The sequence below is a fragment of the Aspergillus novofumigatus genome, assembly GCF_002847465.1.
Source record: "Aspergillus novofumigatus IBT 16806 chromosome Unknown P174scaffold_11, whole genome shotgun sequence".
Lineage (NCBI taxonomy): Eukaryota > Fungi > Ascomycota > Eurotiomycetes > Eurotiales > Aspergillaceae > Aspergillus > Aspergillus novofumigatus.
This window is the reverse complement of record NW_020194284.1, coordinates 71319-94545: the sequence shown is the minus strand read 5'-3', so window position 1 is coordinate 94545 and position 23227 is coordinate 71319. Positions and strand designations below refer to the sequence as shown.

The 23227-nt window shown below is 41.7% G+C and overlaps 8 protein-coding genes across 8 annotated transcripts; 3 read left to right on the top strand and 5 right to left on the bottom strand.

Annotated features, from left to right (window-relative positions):
* Positions 1–1484: 1484 nt before the first annotated feature.
* P174DRAFT_464613 (NMRAL1 protein) lies at positions 1485–1892 on the bottom strand (the record flags this gene model as incomplete). The annotated part of the gene is made up of 3 exons (XM_024830417.1): positions 1485–1529; positions 1557–1663; positions 1721–1892. The coding sequence occupies 3 exons, from the start codon at positions 1890–1892 to the stop codon at positions 1485–1487; spliced, it is 324 nt and encodes a 107-aa protein (XP_024677462.1).
* Positions 1893–9316: 7424 nt separating this feature from the next.
* P174DRAFT_464612 (uncharacterized protein) lies at positions 9317–10123 on the bottom strand (the record flags this gene model as incomplete). Its single annotated transcript, XM_024830416.1, has 6 exons — positions 9317–9425; positions 9459–9562; positions 9596–9644; positions 9708–9818; positions 9864–9945; positions 9982–10123. The coding sequence occupies 6 exons, from the start codon at positions 10121–10123 to the stop codon at positions 9317–9319; spliced, it is 597 nt and encodes a 198-aa protein (XP_024677461.1).
* A 532-nt stretch (positions 10124–10655) lies between these two features.
* P174DRAFT_435589 (uncharacterized protein) lies at positions 10656–11006 on the bottom strand (the record flags this gene model as incomplete). The annotated part of the gene is made up of 1 exon (XM_024825944.1): positions 10656–11006. The coding sequence occupies one exon, from the start codon at positions 11004–11006 to the stop codon at positions 10656–10658; it is 351 nt and encodes a 116-aa protein (XP_024677460.1).
* A 266-nt stretch (positions 11007–11272) lies between these two features.
* P174DRAFT_464611 (uncharacterized protein) lies at positions 11273–12495 on the top strand (the record flags this gene model as incomplete). Its single annotated transcript, XM_024830415.1, has 6 exons — positions 11273–11362; positions 11399–11437; positions 11558–11617; positions 11654–11809; positions 12156–12278; positions 12385–12495. The coding sequence occupies 6 exons, from the start codon at positions 11273–11275 to the stop codon at positions 12493–12495; spliced, it is 579 nt and encodes a 192-aa protein (XP_024677459.1).
* A 606-nt stretch (positions 12496–13101) lies between these two features.
* Positions 13102–14938, bottom strand: P174DRAFT_464610 (uncharacterized protein; the record flags this gene model as incomplete). Its single annotated transcript, XM_024830414.1, has 9 exons — positions 13102–13170; positions 13204–13253; positions 13281–13395; positions 13592–14081; positions 14169–14230; positions 14258–14364; positions 14497–14592; positions 14660–14822; positions 14879–14938. The coding sequence occupies 9 exons, from the start codon at positions 14936–14938 to the stop codon at positions 13102–13104; spliced, it is 1212 nt and encodes a 403-aa protein (XP_024677458.1).
* Positions 14939–16226: 1288 nt separating this feature from the next.
* Positions 16227–18014, bottom strand: P174DRAFT_464609 (NADPH oxidase family protein; the record flags this gene model as incomplete). Its single annotated transcript, XM_024830413.1, has 11 exons — positions 16227–16267; positions 16307–16364; positions 16442–16774; positions 16802–16816; positions 16841–16873; positions 16910–16973; positions 17013–17110; positions 17210–17230; positions 17337–17583; positions 17677–17761; positions 17963–18014. The coding sequence occupies 11 exons, from the start codon at positions 18012–18014 to the stop codon at positions 16227–16229; spliced, it is 1047 nt and encodes a 348-aa protein (XP_024677457.1).
* Positions 18015–18130: 116 nt separating this feature from the next.
* On the top strand, positions 18131–18346 carry P174DRAFT_379368 (uncharacterized protein; the record flags this gene model as incomplete). The annotated part of the gene is made up of 1 exon (XM_024822909.1): positions 18131–18346. A coding segment is annotated over one exon (216 nt), but the record flags the coding sequence as incomplete, so codon positions are not given.
* A 2753-nt stretch (positions 18347–21099) lies between these two features.
* On the top strand, positions 21100–22286 carry P174DRAFT_471122 (uncharacterized protein; the record flags this gene model as incomplete). The annotated part of the gene is made up of 4 exons (XM_024830598.1): positions 21100–21236; positions 21388–21509; positions 21564–21826; positions 21863–22286. 4 exons carry the CDS (start codon positions 21100–21102, stop codon positions 22124–22126), a joined length of 786 nt encoding a protein of 261 aa, XP_024677455.1. The 3' UTR covers positions 22127–22286.
* Positions 22287–23227: the final 941 nt, after the last annotated feature.

Here is a 23227-nt window from a genome sequence, read left to right as displayed (position 1 = left end):
TAGCTGATTGACCTCGACCATCGCTTGCTTCAGTCGAGAAATGAGAGGGCGTTGGAGATGGTGAGGAGCTCAATAAATAAGATAGCTCTAGTTTATCACTCAGGTTAGCCTCAACACCCCACTATATTAATTTTTGCGTACCTTCAGTTAGTGTGAAGGCACTACTCATTATCAAAGCTGTGTCCTGCTCACTTGAGAAAGGCAATGAGGTAAGAGTAATGGTTCTGCCCAATGCATCCAGACCAGAACTAGGACCAGATATAGTGCAGGGACTGAAGCAAGGTAATACTTGTCAGGTCATGCCATTATCCTCACAAGGATTATCAGTCTCTAATTCCCTTAAATTCTGGAGATTTTGAGGGCAGCTACCTTAGTAAACTATAGAATATAAGCTAGTGATTTACCCATCAGTTTTTAGGCACAAGGAGGTTGACAGTGTGGGTGGCTTCAGATAGTTAGTGTTAATTTGCTTAGATAGGTGGTGATTAGTTCTATGCTTAGGATAATAGACAGTTTCATCTCCTTTTCTTTTTAGCTAATAACTTATAATAGTGGAATTAAGAAGCTTGGACTCCATTAGTTTACTAGGAGCTTTCTTATCTATTTATGCACGAATATCTCTGGGCTAACATAAAAAGAGTAGAACATCTCTAAGAATAAATGTGAGCGCAGAGGAGCTTAAGACCCTCTAAGAACTAAGGCAGTAAGAGTAAACATTCTTTTCACCCTCTCTACCTAGGCAGGTACATAAATCACATGGAGAGGTGTATTAGTTGCTGTCTTTACCCCAAGCTCAGTGGCCAGCGTTCCTATACTAATTACTATTTCAGGTGCCACCTATGAATAATCCTTAATATCTGCCACAGATACACTAGGACGGCCCTTATAAGCTTCTTACATTGGATTTTGTAGCAGATAAGCAGATGCCAGGATTAATTATATAGTATAGGGCCCACAGATCTTTTGTCTATTCCTGGTAGATGTAGAGGACCTTAATTAGATAGGAGTATTAAATTTTGAATTAAGTATCCAGTGATAAGAACTATACTGCCTTAGATGCTCCTCTTCTGACCCTGATCTCTGTGAGAACCAACAAAGGTTTAGTTATTACTAGTCTACGTCCGAGTCATGACGCTTTATTAAGAATCTAATGGAGTAGAAGTCCTGGCAACACACTCTAAGATATTTGAAAGGCTGAAAATCTTATTACTATGCGAGCTCACCCCGCGCATGTTTGCTGAAGGCTGAATTATATTGTCTAATAATAGAAATGGGCCCTATTTCGCTACAGCCTACTGTAACAATAGACACATGGTGGATAGGAATCAAAAATGTATGTTGATAAGCCTAGTAGATTGTGACTAACAGCTAACCCTCCCTCCTTCATCATGGCACAACTTCCAAAAGCTAATAATAAGCTGTAGGGCTATTGCGATAATCATCTTTGTAATTTAGGATATAATAGCAGCTATTCTCTATATTTACTATTTGAGGTCCTTGAAGCCCTTATGCTTCTTTAAGAAATCTACCTATGTGGTAGGTTTGTCCTCTAGCACCGCAAGGCTCTCTTCCAACAGCTTAAAACCAAAGTACCTGCCCTTATTAATGAGGCGCATTATTTCTAAGATTGATTCTGCTGCCCAGTCCGGCAACCCTATTGAGTCTTAGACCCCCTGCAGGAATATTTCATGTGGCAGGCTGAAGAAGCTGGCTGACTTACCAGCCTCTGGGAAGGCCTGCTTGAACCCCTTGACTACTTTCTTGGGAGTTGTATACTTTGTAGCGCCTAGTATACGCTTCCCCAATAGCTGGTCTCGCTTTCGTACGATCGCCTTGACCCAAATTCCCGTGTTATGAACGTCGAACAAGGGAATAGATGCAGTTTCAGGCATTGGGAGGGAGAATACCCAGGCATTATGAGGTGGGGTTTGTCTAAAACCCCTGCTAATAATAGACTGCATATACATCCCTGGTAGGAAGAAGGTGGCTGGAATGCTGACTTCTCTGATATATTCCTTAACCTGAGCCTTGCCGTTAAATTGATAGACGTGGGCAAGTTTCCCTTGTGTTACTAGAGGTTCTCTTATATTAGCCAACTTCTCTGCAAGCTAAATCTTAATCAGCAAATTCTTATGCTTCTTAACATCGGGCAGAGAGCTCCAGATGAAATGATGAATAGTAGATTCCTACTAAGGTATTAGAGTGCCTTCCTAGGACTACACTAGTAGGGGGGGACAACCTTCACAGCATTAACAAGGTTTCGGCCCTGTTGGATTTCGGTATCAATGCTCATAATCTCCCAGTAGTTAGTGATGGTATATACTGCAGTAGCCCCAGTAAAGGCTTTCACAAGCAAGGCTTTATCATTCAAGTCAGCCTACTAGTTAGTCAGTATATGCCAGGGATGTTCACATATCCACTATTAAAGATACTTACAGCAACTATGTACACACCCCCTTCCTTTAGCTTCTTTACTTTATCCTTAGATGGATCTCAAGTCACTGCGTGAACCGTCCACTCTTGGTTCAGGACTGGGTTATTGAGGAAGATATTAACAACACTACCTCCTTGAGCACCAGTAGCTCCAATAACCGCGATGATTTTCTTAGCTGATATGTTAGAAAATTAGATGCTACTTAGCAGTAATAGTATAATAGAGCTAGCAATGAAATAGCTGTTCTAAATAACTCATGGAAAGACTGAAGTTCTAAGGGTATTAATGTATGCTGAAAGATAGGTACTTATAGCTAAGTTCTGTATGATATCCTATGACTGGATTATGAAAGTTTACCTGTCTGCCCCTACCCTAAAAGTGTTGTGCTGCTCAATCTTAGTTTAGGTTTGAGGCTATTCGGGGATCAGGCTTACTAAAGACTTACAAATCAAGCTTGTGGTATGATAAATTTGATGATCTATTGCTAATATTTATTAAATAGTAACTATGGGAGTGCCATTACGCAAGGGTGGAGAACTCAGGGACCTAACTATGCAGTCCTCAGCATAGTTTAAGTGCCGTGCCCCGCTGACTAACTGTATACTGTGCGACAGAAGAGGTAGGCGGTTTTAGGAAAGTAGGGGAAAACCAAGCTTCTTAGATAAGGGTGATTCTCGCTTGGTAGGGACCTTCAAGGGCTATTCCTAATTCATAAGAAGGAGGCGCAAGTAATCTAGCTAATAAAACTGCTTGATTCAAAATTAGCGCTAATCACGACTAGCACTGCCAGGCATGGGGATGCCTTAGCATGTGCAGAAACCCACTTTTTTAAGCCCTTAAAATTCCTATCAATTCCTATAGGAAGTCTATTGACAAATATAGTCTTAGCCTTCATCTCTAGTCACCTGCATTCTAATATAAGGTAGTCTAGGTAAAGGATAGAGGGTAAATAGAGAGAAGCGTAGGTTAATATTATTAATAAGTAGGGTATGGGTAATAAGGTAGATGGTAAATAAATCACAGTAGGAATCAATACTGTGTAAATACTAATAAACAGCCACTGGAGAAGGTGGTTGAAAATAAGTACAAGGGACAAAGAATTAGTTATAATAGATTACACCAAAATTTTTCCAAAGACTGCTGGGTGAAGCTCTGCCAAGACAGGACCCATCAGTACCTTAGTGGCTTAAGGGTTAGAGGAGCTAACCTACATGGACGCTTAAGTTAAGTAAAATTCAACAATAACCTGAAAGCCTGAAAGTTTCAGGTTATTGTACACATACATTCACATGATTAGGGGCAAAGTAGGTTCTGAGACTGACTATCAAATCAAAGAGGAGGGAGAGAGTGAATGTCTAGTGCAAATGCCATTACAGAGTAGTATTCATGCCATCCAGCTGAAGATTGGTACAGGCCCACTTGATACTAACTCAGGCACCCAGCAAAGTCATTATTTAGATATATCAGGGAAGATAAGGTCCAGTCTGCCTTCATCCACGTGGGAGCGCCGGAAGTAGCTTGAGGGTGGAGACTGTCAAAGAGGCAGGGAAATCCAGAGTAAGACATTCCCCCTTCTACTCCTTCATTGACCAACAAGATGTGTAGGGAGAAGGAGACGAGGAATTATAAGGCAACAGATTATAAAGATGATCCTGAATTTGAGCAGCTAATCTTATGTTGTAGACAGGGCTCCTTATGCAATTCCAGACATATAAACTGAGAGGAAATAGGCGCGGTAGATGGCTAAGACCATTAGTGAGCACAACGAGGCTCTAGAGAAGAGAAATCAAACTTCCTGCTTATCTCCCGGCCAATCCAGGCCATGAATTCAAGACAACACTAATGATGCAACCATTTCTGTAGATTAACTTTTGCAACCACTAATAAGCAGGGCATAGTATGTAGCCTCTCTGGATTCAGATTATTGACTAGAGCGGACGCAATAAATCACAACCTAATTAGATCCACCCTTATCTGGGGTTGCTCTGTGTGATTTAGCCAGAATGAAAACTCCACCCAAGGCATAACCACCCCTGAATAAACTTTAACAGAAAATGGCCAAAATTTATGGGATCTTATCCAAAGTATACTGGAGCAAATTTTACATAGAGAAGGATAGTCCATCAATAAGTTACTGTGAGAACCCTAGGGGAAAAAAGCCATATTATAGAGTATAATAGGTATAGTTACATTCAGCTAATCTTAATAATCAGAAAGCCTTGTTCAATGGTAACTGCCGTAGATGACTCTGGTTTTTGGTGCATATAAAGTCTAATATAGGCTAAATATAGATGTTCTTCAGACTTGCCATTGTCACTTGAAACTCAGGAAAGTCGAATGTTAAAACTACTCTCTTAGATCATCCGTTTTGGTCGCGGATTTATTCAGGTAGTAACAAGACATGTTCCACTTTAATTAGTAAATTGGGTACAGGAAGCATACCTACTTTAGGCACTTCTTCACCGCCCACACTTTCTTACAAGCAGACTCAGTCGGTTGGGCGCACAGGGAAAATCTAATGCTTATGAACGGTCATCCGCTAAACAAACAAGGCATTAGCCTTTCTTCAACTTAATCCAGCTTTTTAGTCAAATCTATTAGTTTTCTGGAACTCTAAATTAAATGCATCGCCTCGTGTTCATCATTGTTGATGCTGTCAAGCCATCATCTAATTTTGCTAACAATGGCTCCTTGTGCGTGTTCTCTTTGGTTCTAATGGGTCATTCAGGTGAATAGTAAGTCTAGTCAATTAACTTAATTCAGATCCTTCAGGTTTCTTAAAGCCAGCGTCGCGGAGATTTCCTATTTGATCCAGTCGCGCATTGCGTCTGCGCTGGAAACTCTGAATTTCAATTACTAAGCTTGATAAAAGACGCATCTGCCTGAGTACTTCGATATCGCTTTGTCCAAGGTTGTCAATTTCGTGAACTTTGTCAAGAACTGTAGCGAATAGTGCGAGAGAATGGGTTCTAAATGTTTATTCACGGGAAAAATCACCCAACTTAGATTAAGTTCTCAATAAAATATCTAAACTAGCAAAACACCGCAAAAAAGCACTCTAATGTTCTAGGCTTCCACGATAATCACAAGATGACAGGGCAAACGACCGAAGCCATAACTCAAGATCAATCTTTGTGGAATCAAGACTAGTCTCATCCAATTTTCCCTTGTTATTTCCAAGCATTTCTTTGAATTCAACAACACTTTTGAAAATTTGGCAGTACTGATGAAAGGAAGATCCTGTTGTGTTCATGATGTAGCTGATTGAGCAAGGAGTCAGATGTTGGACTGTGCATGGGAAACCCTTGAATCCTAACCATGGTTCTTTCCTTTACTAGGGAGAAAGTATACAACATCAGAAAAGACTCAACTAATTAAGCGGGCTAAACCCAGGAAGATTGAAAGTCATTAGGAACAAAAGATATAAATACTATCCATTTCCTTTCCAATCTCTCTCTCTCTTCACCATCTCAATCAGTGACTCTTTGAGTGAACTTATTGGAACACTGGCATTCTAAGATACTCTCACCAGGGTGTGTAGCACCCTTCAACGCCCAAAAGACAGCTGTACTGACCAGCAGAAATGTAGACCTCGCATAAGATTCCTGGAGGCAGCGGATGGATGCAAACCTCTTATACATCTCAGCCAAAATGTTTGGGTCAGACCTGTGACCATATCTGCAAGGACTGGACCATGAGTTCTAAGAACAGTTGTAGTAGGTTCAATGATCCTGCAGGGTACCATGTCTATGCCAGCACTAGGAAGCCAAAATCTGGTGCAATAATAAACTTCAGGTTTTACCCTAATGGTAACTTGGCTGGAGGCTGGTCTTAGGAATCAGACACCATCAAGGGAGTGGTGATCAACAGCAATAGGGTTGTTGCCTAGTAGCTAGATACCCATGGCAAGATTGATACTCTCTGTATTGCCTATAATAACAACAGGGGTTACTACTGCTATTATCATCTAATATATGCTGCATGTCTGCTCACTCCTGCCTAACTTAATGGAATTGAGAACACATGGGGCTTTACATAGCTACTTAGGAATGAGTAACTTAAAGACACTGTTAACTTGTTAACTTAGTCTTGTGCACTATAATAATTAATAAAGATTTGTTCACTTGGCTGCTGAGTCCCCTAGGATCACTAAGTAACGGAGTGAGGCTACTTAATTACAAGAGGCATTAATAGACAGTCTTTATGAATTATATTGACCTTGTTTTGTACTACTCCAGCAAGGTTTTTTCCCAGGTTTGGTTTTCCCTCTCCATCACACAAATATGGGAGCGATATTCGATGCATTGATTTTCTGTTATTTCAATCTGATTAAGAAGTAATGCGCTTTTATTATATAGCTATCTGAAATAGTATTCTGATTTTGTTTCGCAAGGGATTCTTTTTGTTCTTCAAAGAGACATCTAAAATGTACGTGTGTATCTTATATAAGATGAATGCTCCATTTGCAAATTACTATGCATAGATGATGCGTGGCCTTAGCAGACAAATAGCGTGCTGTCAGGCTGTTGCTCAGAAGAGGAGGAGATAAATAATCATAGCATTCAAGTAACATTGGCTGATGCGGAAAAGGGCTTGGCCAGCAACTATCATTTTACAGCGTAGTGCAAGCTGCGGGTACGCTAAGGCTGGTGACTATTGGGTGGACATGGCTAGTAGAAGCTGAAGAAAGCTTAGCACCCTCAGCGCTTCCGCAGTCCACAAACCATGGTGCCTGCCAAGCATTTTCATAGCCTCAGTTAGCTAGAGCGCCCAGTAGAGTTCTATTAATATGCGCAGCTCTCATTACCAGACTTAGCATGAGATAGCTATTCTGAAATGTATTCCCTGTGATGAGGCGTTTCTCATATAGGGATATATCTTATCTAGTGCTCTCTCTTATTAGAGTCCTCACATGCCTGATTTCCTCACAAGAGGATTCTCACAAGAGGGCATTCCTCTTGTTAAATGCCTTCTGAGCTAATCTTTCCATGTCAAATCCCTTCATAAAGCGGCACTACCATGAAGATCTAATCATGAATGACTTCCTGTGGCATACCATATAAAAAGGTCTAGTTATTCCATAAATTAATATAAGAAATGCCTCTTGGGTGGTTAACTGCTCTGAGAGATCTTGCTCATAGTGAAATAATTCATATTTGTGCAAGCCTCTTAAGTCAAGCCACATATTTATATATCATACCTAGAAAGGGATTTATGTTCCCTTAAATGCCATAGAATGGTGGTGCTTGTTAGGAGACCCTGGTTCGGATTCTATCCAGTCTAGTGCTTGGGAGACCAATGTTAGAAGCTGCCTATCCTTATTAAGTCGCCCTTCTGCTGCAAGCCTGTCCTCTTCGTCCTCAGAGATCATAAATATTACATTATTTCCGTCCACAGTCGCCGCACGGTAACACTGGTCGGGCTTAAGGCTTTGCAGGTTCTGATTATATAGTGAATATTTCTTCCACACATACTTCTTTACCACTCATTCCACCGGCGCTGGATCTAAAGGATCTACTTAGATATGATTAGTCTGCCTCCACTGCTCCCGTTTAAAGGTCCAGAAGGAAATTACAACCTGTGCTAGTAGTGGCAACACCAGCGCTGGTCGTGTTGACCTATCATCATCTGCTCAAGGACTCTGACTGTTAGCATCACTAGCAGCTCCTCTGGGGGTGGATGCTATAAGACTGTCCACTTAGGGCAGCATTTCCCCTTCACAGGGAGAGACTGGGAGTGGGTCATGAGTAAGCCTTAAGCTTGTGCTGGTTGTCATATATACTAATTTATTATGAGGTGGGGTTGATGGTGACTCCTATCTTACTTAAGACCTAGGCAAAGCTTCCGGGACAGGTTGCTCCTAGTTTAAAAGGCTAAGCTCCTCCGCAAGTTATTTATGTTCTAACTCTTCTTCCAGCCTCTCTTGCTCTTCCTAGGCCTTTATTAGTTGATCAAGGTACGCATCCGAGACAACTTGTTGCCTGCCAATGCTAAGATCTGATTTTGAGGACTCAGGCTGTGGACTATCGACCTATATCTAGTCTTGAGAAGCGCCTTAATGCAGGCCATCTGTAATTAACCTCTCCTCTGACGCCCGCTCGGGAGGTTCCAGTCTAATAGAAATCCTTGTACATTAGCTGTTCGTGTCCACTTCCTCCTCATTTGTGTGGCTATATGTAGGTTACAGCACACCTAAGTTAACACTTTGAGTGCCATGCGCTCCTTTGTTGAAGGTTTAATCAGAGGTAATGCATTCTAATAATCCTATGTATGCTGTCACTGCTGTTGCTAAATCAGTTATAGTTAACTCATCAGGCGGCTCCTGACGCGGAAGAACTGGACTTGACTCAGGGGGTTCTAGGGTCTCTTAGTCAGACATATCATGATCTGATTACTCTATACTCAACCATTCAACCTCCATGGGGTCTTAATTTAATTCCCCTCTTGGCGAAGCCAATAACTATGCGTCTGGAGTTTCCATTCTTATTACTATTTCATAATATTCCATCCCCTCTCTCCCCTTGGTGCTTGCTGGCTGGGTAGAGTTTGCTATTCCACATCCCATCTGACATCTAGGGGCTGTGGCTGACCTTATTCCTGTTAAGACAGCTCCTGTGGTAGATCAGCATATATAGTAATAATATTATAAGCAGAAAGCCCGTTCCCTCTAACAAATAACAGCAATAGAGGAGGAGCATCTGTATCTCTGGGAGTCTCTCTATTATTCTTGCCCTCAGTGGCTCTAGTTTGTGCAGGTGTCCCAAAGAAGGTGAAATAAACACAACAGCACATAAAAAAGGTAGTGATTATATCTGCAACCCCTACCTCCGCGTGTAGATGATCCATGAAGAGCAAAGGCGTATCTTGCTTGTGAGTACACATTCATGGCAAGCCACAGTGGGCTTGAGGCTTCACAGTGCTATCCACGAGAAGTTCATGAATGATTTCAGGCTGGTTAGGAACCGCAGCAGCGAAATAATCAACAATTTGGCTGACAAGGGCATTAAATTGACGCTCATCATACTAGAAATGGTTAGGTTTCCTAGCCTGTAGCAGAGCTGCCCGCGCAATCTTATGATCTGGGGAACCTTCAATTATTACCTTAATCTCTGGGGACTGGAACCTAAGCTAGTGAGCAAGCTCAGCCATCTCATAGATCACTCTCTTATCAGCTATGGCATGAGATGACTTTACTAAAAGCTTATTATCACTCTTCAGGTCAGGTAGCATCAGAGGATAATATTGCATTACATATAGCTAGATCTATAAATACCCCATATCAAGACACTCCGCATCAGTTGCAGCCTCACGCTGGAAAGTGGATTCAGAAGTTTGAATAAGTCTCTCTTCCACCTCTGAACCCAAATACAGAACGAAAATTGAGCTCATGGTTTTCCAGATAGATTCAGTTAATGAACTAAAGAGTCACTTCACGCAATGCGCACAACTTTTGAGATACTTAAAATCTTCAAAGAACTTATACAAAGACAGAACTAGCCCATCAAAATTTGCTAGCTGGTTCTATATGACCCTTTGTTCTTCTTCACTGAATTCAGCAAATGCTTGGCCACCTAGCACCAGTCCACGGGCTATTTTGCTATCAATTCTGGACTTGCCTAGCGCCAGCAACTGCAGGGCATCCACAGTGTCTGGATTAATCCTCTTCATCAAATCTGGATCTGAGGCCATGAGTGAGGACTAGAAGTCTCTAATATGACCAAGATAGGTGATGATCTCCTACGGGGCGGTAAGAATTGGTAGGCAGTGTAGGCAGCTAGCTCTAGATCATAGGACTCACCTCAACACAGCCTGTGGTGATCAGTTGGTGAAGCATGCTGATTCACATCCCATGCGGCCAAAGACCCGGAATTGGTAATAGCTGATTAAAGGCTAGCTAGAGACGTCAGTTCCTTCTGTTGTCTAGCTGATCCAGGTGTTCTTGGTTGCTTTGTGATAGCCAGACAAACCACCGCTGCTGGAAGGCTTCATTGCCCTCGCCTTTATACTGTCAAATCTTCTGATATATTTCTCCGTCAGTTGGCTTTTTCTGGTTTGCATATTCCTCCACCAGTGAGGTTCTTAATTCTTTGCTGATCTCTGCATCAGTGGGTGGTCAGCATAGTACATATGAAGTGCTACTTACTACAAATAAACCATCTAGATAGAGATCTACTGTCTACTAATAGTTAGCTGGAGGAAGCACCTTGGCTCCTGCCTGCACCTAATGATGTCCATGAAGCGCCTGTAACTGTCCAGCCATGAACTGTAGTTGCGGAAGTTGGTGAGGATCATTAGTCAGTAGTGCTCGCTGTGAAACATTCATATTCCATAGGGCACCAGCGAGATCTCCCTGGGACATAATTATAGGGATGTGATTATCCACATTGAGTTGGTGGCAGCGGTTTTTATAAAAGATCTCACGGAGCTGGTCCAAGTTCTTTAGGTCAAGATCCTGTGGTAATGGAGGATTGAATAGTATATGACTGATACTGACTTTGGTAGTTCCTATGTATTTCCGGCGACGCTCTGCTGCTAGCTGGATCTCTTCCTCAGTGAATAGAGCTCGCTGCATTGTAGATGAAGCTGGAAGGAAACAGCATGCCAAAGCTGGTTCTGGGCCAAAATATATACAGGATTAGTGTGCGTCTCCTGCAGTAGCACTGTGCAGGATTTCTATGGGGGTACATAAGTTCCTATAGCGGTCCTCAGGCTTCCGCAGCAGCTCTATTTTGAGCCACTATTCCACTATTAAAGTGCTCCCACTCACAGGGAATGCATCCCATTTATTCCTATATTAGATGTCTACCAGTCCAACTGCAATATTGCTGATCTTTAATCATGCGGCCTGTGAATAATAAACAGGTCACCCAAATTTTTGTGGAGACAGTTCCTGCTCCCAGAAAGTCTGCTGCTAATGCTAAAGCTGTGGTGCCATCACTGCCTGAGCTTAATGCTAAACGCTAGGGAGAGACCTCATTAAACAGGCGCCTAGTTAAAAAATCTGTGGCTCCATCTTCCATAGAGCCTGGTGGTAAGACTCTACGGGGCTTTCCATAAGCCTTGGCTCTTCTAAAGATTAGTAAGTCAGGAGACAGTGCCAGTTCAGATCTAGTTATATGACAGGAGCCTCCCTGGAAGACTTTCAAGAAATGCTATAAATGCAATCTGGCTGGCACCATTGCTGTATGCGTCTCACGCTCTGGTTGCCATTCTGTCTAGGTGATCCGCCGGTATCCTAGCAAGGATGCTAACAGAATACTGGAGATTCTCTGTTTGATGCACCACAAAAATGTGATTGCTGTTTCAGAATGTTTCCACCCCTCTGATGCCTTCTATACTCTCAGCAACTTCCTCCCTCTCACCCTAGATTATATTGTCGCATGCAAAGCCTTCCCAAACTAGTAACAGCTTGCTGCTATTATGTCTTAGGTCCTTCTCCTCTTCCCCCAGAAGACAAGGATTACTAACTATCTCTTAGTTTATAGAGGGATTATCCTATCTCATGGAGCAAAATCTCCAGCACACCTCCCTTGATTGTTCCAGCATCCTGATGTCTCTTAAAGAGGAGATCTAAATTGGTAATCCCATTATTTGATGCCAGTTTGACAAGGTCTAACAGGAATATATAGCACGAATTGATTGCTGTTCCGTTCAATCGCTGGGTAGGATTTAAGCAAGCGACCTGGCCCCTGTGGGGCGGGTAATGATGGAACTGATGCAGAAATATATCAAGGATGATAGAGCAGTTGGAATTAATAATCTTAAACACTGGGAGAAGTGCTCAGCTGCTGTTGAATTCCTCTCTGCGATGACGTCAGCTAGCTCTTTTAAGGAACTAAAACAGGTTTGTATTTAGTTAGCCTCTTTGGTTTTGGAAGCTCATTAGTTCGCAGCAGCGCCTCTTGACTGAAATCTGTTAGTCAACTAGCGACCTGGTTGGCCTCGCTTAGTTTGCACTGATCTCAGCTTGCACATTCTACTCGTACATATCATTATTAGAGGATGTTGAAAAGGGCATGAATGTCACTACCTTTTCTTCAAAGGACAGACTATTAAAGTAGTAAATGATAATCAACCCTAAGTAGATAAGCTGATGGGAGCTAATATATAAGAGAAAGGAGAAGCTTAATAGAGATTCAGGTGAAAGCAACAGTGTAGACTAACACAGCCAAAGCTTCAATGCTCTATCCCTTTTAAGGCAACTATGTTCAAAGGCACTCACTATTACCAGAACAGTTAGCTTGCATTTAGCCTAACCAAATAATATGAGTGGGGTCCCATCAGGCATATTATTAGCTACACTGGACACCCAGTCCGCGTCTGTGAGTTTAGATGAGTGTCGTCTTCATCACCCTAAGTACACAGGGCGAAAAAATTAGAAAATAGGGGCAACAATGCTTGGACCTAAAGGGATTAATAAAGCACTGTAATAGCTATAAAAAAAAAAAAAAGAAAGAAAGAAAACTGCGTTAAAATGTCTGTTAATCCTAAACAGGTACTGTAGCGTCCTGCTTACGCCGTTATATAGGAATAAGCAAATGACTGTAGATTGAAATGTGTCTACTCTAAGTTGAATATTGGTATTAAGGATGCTTGTTAGACTAAAGAAATAAAGAAAGAGGAGGACGGATTGGCACAGCTAAGTATCCACCTGAAAGGGTTAGTGTCTAATGTGTAAGTAAGTTAATAAAATCAGTCACAGTTTTCTCCGCGTACAGTTTAGTATTTTTGACCTGCTAAGGACCTGTAATCTCCTGGGACATAGACACATTCTCATCCTGGGTATGGGCTTCCTCTAGTACATTATGTCTTAGGAGGCCTTTGTTAGCATCTATCAAAATTTAACAAAGATTAGCTAGAAGCTTTCTGCTTAAGAGTGACATTGCCACTGGCGCTAGTGAGTAATAGAGGTGAATAGTGCCTGGGCGAGTGCGCAAGGTGAAGGTAATCAGCGCGTTAATCTAATTATTAGTAAATCTGTTACTAAACCTATATACTTGAATTAGCTGGGCCACAGTGAGCTGCTCATGCCACTTACAAGTGCATCACTACATCATCAGCAACTAATAAGATACCAGATCCTAAGTGCGCTGCAAGCCTCCACCACCATCTCCCCAAGCACACGTGATAAGTGTGAAAGTTCTTCTAGCGGTATACTTTCCCCTTGGATTTGTTAGGATCATCGTGGTAGGCATTAAGAATGCAGGTGACCATATCAGGCTTGCCTTTCTTATGCAGAGACACATAATTAAGATAGAATAATAATTGCGCGACACGCCTTGCCAAGGGATTAAGAGAAAAAGAGATTTTCTTGTCCTTATCTTTCTCAAGCACTCTAAGGTAAATCACCACTCCATTTATACCTTCCCATTCTTCAGGAAGTCTAAGTCTTTTTAAGCTAGATAATATATCAGCTCCACTGTTGAAGAGGGGCCGCACTATTCTAAAAGGATCCTGTGTGAGAAGGCGAGCTCCTGCTTTAATAATTTTCTTGATTTCCTCATCACTAAGACACACATTCTCCTTTGTAAATGTACATGATTGCAACAATGTGATAATCGCCTGCTCACACCTCTGCTGTTGCGTTGGCCTGTTACGTGTCGATTCCAGTGCTTTAACGGCTTGGTTGAGCGGCAAACTACTAGAACTCAATCAGGTAGTAGGCTCGTCCACTCAAGGGGAGTCTGCATAATTAGTAGAAGGCATTGGATATGAAGAGGCACCTGCATCTAACCCAGGCGTATCTGCAAAACCCATGGGCGTCGTTGTAGAAGTTGAGACAGGGGTTCTGACTGACTGTGGTGTATTAACCACTTAGTAGACTTGTGGACTGCAGCAAGCACTCAGAGAGATGAGTGGCCCGCCTGCTGCGGGAGGGTTGACACCATGAGTAGAGGGTGTTAGGTAAGACACAGGGCCAGCATCGGATCCTGTGGGTCTATTGATAGATTATAGCAAAGCAACCATCAAAGAACCTGCATCAATAGTATTCAGCACCAAGGGAGAAGACATACTTGGGTCCATACTGCTATGATCCTGTATCACCTAATTAAATTTGAGACCGGCATTTGGAGGGTAGTGAATGGTGTTTAACAGTAATAGATTACTCATCAGTAGGGGAGGTACAGACTGGGAAGGAATTAAAGGGATAGATAGCGCTGCATATATTTCCATAGTTAGAATGACGGGAAATCAAATAAATGCAGAAAGCTTTGAAAGTGTTACCAGCAGAGATAATCTTGGGAAATGCTTTTCCTAGCAATACAGGCCCTTCCATGACAAGACCATTCACAAAATAAAGGGCATTAAGCCTCAAAAACATGTTGACCACACAGATCCTCTCTAATTTCCATAGGTTTCTCAAATCGGCTCCAAGGTCTTCAACAAGCTAATGCGGTGTAAGAATCATTTAAGAAGAGAGCAGCTGAAGTCTCACCAACTGACCTTGCAAAGATTTGGCAAGTCAAGAACATTGGGATTTAAGCCAGGGCTGGGTTCCTGCATACATTATGAGTTGCTGAGATGCTAGAGACTAAGAAACACACCACTAGGCCAAACCAGATCTGGTAAGTGTTCATACACCAGTCTGTTGACGATATATCCACTTTATTAATCTGTAGCTCGTGCCACCAGATCCCACTGGATGCTTTAGCCAACGTCAGCGCTTCTATTATTTGGGAAACGTGCAATGATCCAATCTGTCGCAGTTTCAGGCTAATCTGGTTGAGTAACTAGGCTGAAGTGAGAATAAACAATGAAAATGCCAGATAATATATTCTTACATTAAAATACGCGATATCATCCAAGTATAATCTATTATTGTGATCCGTCACCTATAAGACGAAAGATAAGCGTGTGAGATTGATGGGGTTAGGGACACTTACCAGGACGCTAATCTTGAGGGAGAGCATCCTTGTGGGACCAGCCCGCTAAGAATAAAGGAGATGGCCAATGAGAGGAAGGAGCTGGGCAGCGACGATGAGTGATGGAAAAGAAGTGGTTTGGTTGGCATCCAGAGGTTTGGAAATGACAGCGAGGGTTGGAAACAACAGTGAGGTTTGGAAAACATCTTAAAAAGAGGATGAACCTGGCTTGCTTTTATAGAAAATAAATGATGACTAGTAGTAAAGAGAGGCCCTCAGAAAAAGATACCTTCCAGGAAAGAGGGTGGTCAATATGACAAAGAGTTTAATAAAGTTCAACAGTCTGAAACAGTGAAGGAGTGGTTAAAAGACAAGTATTCACCCTCATGGCCTGAAGAAGATTTAAAGCACTTATGTTAGCCCCACCTCCAGCTGCGCGCTGAAAATGGAGTCATCAGTTACTGCAGATCAGAGAGTAAGAACCAAAAATACAAGCAAAAATCTAGGGCTAGACTTCTAGATGAAAATTACCGCTCTAGTCCAGTTACTCAAGCCATCTTTTAATCCACCGATTTCTCCCACCGTCTATGGTAATCTATTCATCTGGAATTCGTACGGTGATTAATGTAATGTAACTGTCTGTCTAGGAGCTATTCTATGGTAATCTTTCCCCCACACCTAACTGACCTACACTAGATCAGTATTGCACCTTCCACGGTACTCTTAGTTAGCGCTAGGCTGATACTCCATTTCCAAAAGATTTACACCCTGATGAAGATATGCCTTAACTGTCTCCCATAGTTGGTCTTGAAGCTCATCTGCTGTAGAGACTGGGAAGATGTTCAGCATATGATCATGGGAAAGATAAGAACCTTACCCATTACTAATGTCCGACCATGCTCCTCCCAGATATTAGGCAGCCTCTTAATTTAGCCGCCCGATGCCTTAAGAGAGATGATGCTATCATAATCTGGTATAGACTGGTAGAGACAGACTCATTTATGTTGACTAAAGGGTAGTTTGTTCTGCTTGAGGCTGTTCCCCATGTATATAGAAATATTGAGAATCTTAAATCATTGGCAATGTCAGTTTCAGTTGGGAGCTGCCAGCGGGAAGATCTAATATGAATATAGCCCTCATCCACGATATTGTCTTTCAGGAGGTTGTTTAACAGGCTCTGGGCGGCAGTGACCTCCTTAATTAACTCCACCTGCCATACTAAATGTAAATGGCGAACCTGGGAGGTGCAGGTATTATAGCTATAGATCATTTTTTTCAGGTATGGCACTGCTGCCGCGATCCTAAATCTACTAGTGATCACTAAGATACTTTCATAGTAACTAACATCCTCACTTGTTCCATGGGGCCCAGTAAACAAAGCTAAGAATGAAATCAAGCTCTGGGCTGCCGCGGGAGCATGGTGAAGAAGATCTACTGATAGACCATAATACAGCTGCACCAGAAGCTCCAGGGTATCCTGTGTACTTTAAGACTAGGATGTGACTGTGAAAGGGTGTGTCTGTGTCCACGACTATAGGCTGACTAATGGAAGCCAGAGATTAATGTACTGGCCAGCCTCTACTTTCACAGGTTAAGGTAAGATAATGCGGACCTGGCCAGCTGTTATAACAGGATTGGCCTCTTTTGCTTCTCTCATGTTAAATGAGATAATGGCCCTAGGACAACCACAACCCATAAACAGCCTGTTTCAGTACAGGAGAGTCACCAACCTGAAGAATGAAGTCATTCTAAACACTACTAATGTGATCACAAGATAAAGCTTGGGCGGCCGGAATGCAGATGGAAGATGCTGCTAGGTGCCATAGATAAAGAGTATCATGAGGATCTGATGGCTTTGAAGAAAGATCTTGTAGGACCATCGATGAAACCATGGAATGGAAAGTAGAGCAACTGTGCCCAGGGAGGCAGCACCCTACTTAAGTTAGTTAAAGTGAACTAATACTACTGGTGAGACTTACAATCATGGTAAAGAGGTTTTGCATTTTGCTGAGAGGAAACCTAAACCTATGGTCTTAGACCGCCACACTAATGTGAAAGGCTAGCAGAGCCATGGCCATCCAGCCAGTAGTATGGTGGATTTTGCGATAAGTGCTCCAGCTGATGCCTAGAAGGTTGGCTACATTGCTCAGGTGGATGGCTGATAGAGGAAAGATTAGGTTAACTAGGGCTAGTTCTCCTGCACGGCGGCCAGTGCCAGTCAGGGAGTCTGCCCTGAAAATAATAAGAAAGGCATTAATTGCAGCATATGATAAGTGAAGCAAAACACTGGCATGGGTCTAAGGACCTAAGAGTTGATGCCTATGGATAAGAAAAGGAAGTGTTAGATGTTAGGTGAGCAGGATAGAAAAAAAGGTTGACTATTTTGCGAGGGTAGAGAGAGTCCAGGCTAGGAAAAGACCAGCAAAGATGCTGCCAGCAACAATGGCATAGATGGTTAGGGCATCTATTCTCTGATTAAATTGAGGTATGACCAGCTGACAAAGGAGGAGGAATGAAGAAGAACTACTGATAAGGGCAGCATGGAAGTAGAGACTCTTATAGTGGAAATAGCTATGAATGATGGCCTTGCTGCGGTATAGCTCCTTTAATCATGGCATTATTTAAGAGGAAAGAGGCCCATAGTGGCTAATGATTCCGCAGCAACCCTCAGCGCCTGGAACAAAGATATTTAGTAAACTGCAGTTTCTTAGAACCATGGAATTTCCAACCTATCCATCAGGTTAGAGTCCAAGCGATGTCTAAGAAATTATCATGGGTAAAGAAGCGCCACTCTGACAGTGCTTGGGCAAAGGCTCAACAGCGACACTGACATAAAAGGAACCTCTTGAAGAAAGCAGCAGAATTTAGTTTAGAGTGCGAATCCAATGTCTTCTTGGCTGTTCAGATCCAGAAAACTGGGCAGATATACATTTTTGACTCATCCTCAGAGATACAATGGCTGAATATACTATCCAATAAGGTATGCCATATGAGGCTCTGTTCCTGTGGTCAAACTCACATTATTAGGCAATGTACTACCCTCCTCTGATCCAGGAGACACTGGAGGATATCATCTCCTAGCCTGAGGAGTCTTGCTTGTCAGTTTCGCTCAGATCAGCAACTACCAGAGATGAAGAGACACTACATGACCTGGAATAAGTCTCATTAAATGTTCTGAGTCTCTCTACCAGCAGTTAATTGAAGAGTTAGAATAGAATTGTTTACTATTTATCTATGTATTCTGTGCTGATGCAGAGAGTCATCTTGATGGTTACCTATTACCTACCATAGGCTAGCCCATAGTTTGGTTCTTATGCAACTCGTGCTACATGTTTGTTATTCTCCTCAGCATTTGGGAACTATAGACGCTAAGCTAAATTGGGAAAATGATATAGGGGTTCTTGCTCCTCCAGCGTGATGTAATGTTTTCTGCCGGGTGAGCTCTGGGAGAATAAGTAGCTGATATATATACTACAGAAGTCGCTTTGTCTGTATTCTCATTCACTTGATGCTTCTAGGGACAGCGTGAATTCTGATAACCGCCATAGGAGATGATGTCAGGACAATAAAATTAAGATGAAAGTATTTTGAGCGCGCTAAATAAGGAGTGCTAAGAAAATGAATTAAATACTAGAGTATTTCAAGCACGCTGAATAAGGAGTGCTAGGAAAATGAAATTAAGATGAAAGTATTTCAAGCGCGCTGAATAAGGAGTGCTAGGAAAATAAAACCAAAGATAAGAGTATTTCAAGCACACCGAATATGGCGTGGTTAATTTTGATAATAAGCCACATAAATCACACAGATACTAATATATATCAATCTCATCTATAGAATGTTCTTATAAGTTCCTGGGTCATCACCTACAGAGTAAGTCACTGTTAGCTGTATAATGAGTGCAGACCCCTCCGGCCCAGTAAAGATGCTGTGTCCTTAGGAGTGGTGTTAATAAATCAAGAGTCCTCCTGTATGTGGTATCATCCCAACAGCCTGTTAGTACCTACACCAAAGCTTATTACTTCAGGAAATCCTCAAACACAGCGGCTTTGATTAGACAATTACTTAATCCACCCCTGAGGAAACATCTACCACTAATAATGGAGTGTGGGGTCCACCTTAAGATTAATGATTTCCTAGTAGAGATTAGTTGCCTTAGTCCCTTACCTATAAGTTATTGCTAGCAATACTAAGACGCTCCTCTATTTACTATTCTGTCTTCTACCTGAGTTGATGGACTCTCCGACACAAGGTAATTCTTGGATAAGTGTTCATTATGATGCTGTCACATAATGCTACTTATTGTTAAGTATACTTGAATTAATTAATACAGCTTGTTATTAGCTAACAAGAGTTGGATCTGTGAGTTAAGTCAATAGTACAGACAAACTAACTAATGAATGAGTGGGTAGAGCCCTCCAAAACAGTCCTTTGCAATAGAGACAAAAGCTTAGTAACGCAGGCAGTACTCAGTCAACTGGATCTGATGGTTGATAGACAATAAAAAAAATTAAGTTAACTTCTGATTAGATTAACTGAGCTCCAATACAACCAGAGAACCGTGGGCTACATGATCCTACTTTCTTTTTTACTCTAGTTTCTAGGATCCATGGATTTGGTGGCTTGGGCTTTTTGTCTGATATTAAGCCCTTGGAAATGGTAATATACTGATCAGTCACCTTACCTCAAAGTGGGTAATACAGTAATAAAGGGGTCTAGAAAAAGGTCCCCTCTAGTAACCCTGCAATGCTAGGGTGTAGTTTATGGAGTTATTTCTCTGTTCCTCTAAATTATACCCTGTAAAATATTTGTAAAGGGTTAGTAATATACAACTCTAGGGGAAATATAGTAGCTAATCTCCTATCCTGTCAAAAATAGGACTCTCTCTTATCCCTGCTAAAAATACAACTCCCTCTCATCTACGCCAAAAATATGACTTCTGCCTAAAAGATTAACTAAGTCTATATTACCTGTCCCAGCCCTGACAGTTACCTCATAAAAGCTGAAAACTCTCCCCCTATCTCTTCCTAAAAAAGGAAAAAGGACCAGCGCTAAAATAATAAAACTAAATGGCTAAGGCTGTAACTTTAGAAGTTATCTAAAAGAATGATAGTGGGCTATTTCTAAACACTCCAATACTGGGAGCAGTAGCATGCTTGAACATGTCTAATATTACTTAGACTTAGCACTGCTTGTGAACCCTAGGTTGGACACTCCCGCATAAGGTTACTAAATCTCTCTGCAACCGAATTTTGCCATCACAGTAGGCGGCGTATTGAGCCAACTGGTCTAAAAGAGGATCTTACATAGGAGTTTTGCAGAATAATACATGTAAGGCGGTAATCACAGCAAGTTATATGTTAAGGCTACCTGGTTCCCCTCTAAGTCCTTCTTAAACGCCAGTGTCTGGAGGTCTGGGAGATCAGTAGCTAATCAGATTAAACTTGCCTATGACCGTCAATCTGACCATTGCTTTGAGGTGGATATGACAAGGCAGAAATGCGGACTGAAGGCTACCAACTAATCTCCTAAAACCTAAATTCCCATGAGAGATAATTAGGGGAAAACGCAATGTGCTACCACACATAGTATGAGTAGACATATAGACATTACTGCTGACGTGTCTCACTACATAAGGTCAGGCTGGTTTGGCAAGGTGCATGCAAGACCTTAGACAACTCATACCTGCATAGTCGCCCTCCATCCATGGGATAAACCAAGGTACAACTATAATCCCTATAATTTTTGTATCTCTAGTATATATATTAAAGCCACCCGTCTGCTGGTGTTAAGAATCACTAAATGATGGTGAATAAGAAGAAATCTTACTCCAAGGGGTCTGCTAACAGCGAGCTAAATCCGCACCTGAAGCAACCTTACATAAGCGGATCAGAGAAATCACTTGGGGACTCACTGATTAAATATAATCAGCCTGAATTGTTGTATGTCTCCTGGCGATTCCCTGCTAAAATTCATTCAGAAAGTCTGATAGCGCAAATATAGTCCCTATAAGTCTCCAATAATCACTATCCATATAGGGCGCAAAACATACAGGATTCCAGTATACTACATCTAAAACTATCCACAGTTCAGCATTTCTCATCCATGGGAACCACATTATATCCTTTCTAAGGTGGATGAGGAGGTTAGTCACACCATTATACACTTCTTATGTACTGGTAATTATAAAACTCTCCGGACTGCATCCAAGCCAGGTGTGTCCTAGATGGCAATAGAATACAGAAGAAGCATGCTTGTCTACTAAGCAGCCAGAAAATATGATTTATATGGCCTACAGACGTACGCGAAGAAGTACATCAAGATATTCAGCAAGTTAATATCCATCTTTGATAGAATGGAGGCTGCAAGAGAGACATATTCTAAACTTCCCCAGGATAAGACTTGGCTTGCCAGCTACATTAATAAACAACTTCAAGTTACATTCTCACTGGACACAAACATCTTTAAGCGCGAAGAATTCTATGACAGTATTGGGAGAGAGCCTTATTTTAACAAAGCTGTGATAAGAATGGTTATAAACATCTACTCTAAGGTACTATCTAGATAGGCCACTGAGACTATCCCTGCGGAAGGTGTTGCTGAGGATGGTGCTGTAGAGGATAGTGCTATAGAGGATGGCGCTATGGAGGATAGTACTGTGGAGGATGGTGCTATAGAGGATGGTGTAGCGGAAGAGTGTGGTGCTGTAGAGGATGATGCTGTGGAAGAGGGTGCTACACAAGAGAGCACTGGAGACAAGGGCACTATAGAAGACGCCATTAACCTTAAGATTCCTACTAAGCCTGCAGGTACCACACTTAGCTTTAAATAGGGCAAGAAGTATATTTTATATAGCAAACTAGAGTTTCTTCCTCTTCATGCAGGTAATAGGGGTATGGGGAAAGATACTAACTTCTAGCCTTTGAAGAATAAAGCTCAGGAGTCAGTCGGATTCAGTTCTCCTTATGAAGAAATCAAATATGAGAAAAAAGATAAAAACAAGGAAAGCAAGAAAGGTAAGAAGAAGAAGAAGAATAAGAAAGACAAGGTAGAGGAACCAGAAGAGACTGCTAATATAGCTTTGCTGAGGCAGAAATATATTGGTTATGATTTTAGCTAATGAGCTTTGATTACAAATGATGTTATTAGTAAGGTATGTTTTAATTTGTTAATGTGGTTTGACTATACATCTAAGGATGTTTGGTGTTCCTTTAGTCAAATATATATATTTCAAAAGTTGGTGGTTTCTTGTGCTAGAGCTGCGGATGTTAAGGGACATTAGCCTAGTGAAATGGTATGCCTAATGGAGATTTCATGGCTTGCATAATGAAGTTTATCCTTATGTGTTAATTTTCGCCCCACTAAGTCCCCTCAAGCAGATGTAGTATTGTGATGACCTTAAGAAGATAGCTCTAAACAACAAGTAGTTTTGTGGTAGTATATGATCCTATTCTAATGTCCATTATCAAGATATGATGGTGTCCCTTGTGATACTATAGGAGTTGATTCAGCGGCAGCAGTTGTAGACCTTTATTATGGCCATACCTTTAATGTTATAATGTCCTAGGATACTAAAAAGTATACTTCGCCCTCGCCCTAAATTGGCAGCTAATGATGGGATGAACACGATGTATTATCCTGCAATAATAGAAATAGGCAACGCTAGTTCTACCGCTAGTCTTAATAGGGATGCTATAAAGCTAAACTGGGTAGGCATATGCATATTCTTTTCTACTTTGCGTATTGGAAACTCAATGTCCCTGCCTCCAGGATGATTTACGGATCCTTAATGTGGTTAAAGAGAAGTACTTAGGAACTTTACCATTACTTCCTAGAATATGCGGGCCTAATTATATGCTTAAGATGTTAAAGGTGGCCTGGGCAGCAGCCAGCTATACAGAGTAAACCTGTGCTAGGGATATATGGACGCCTA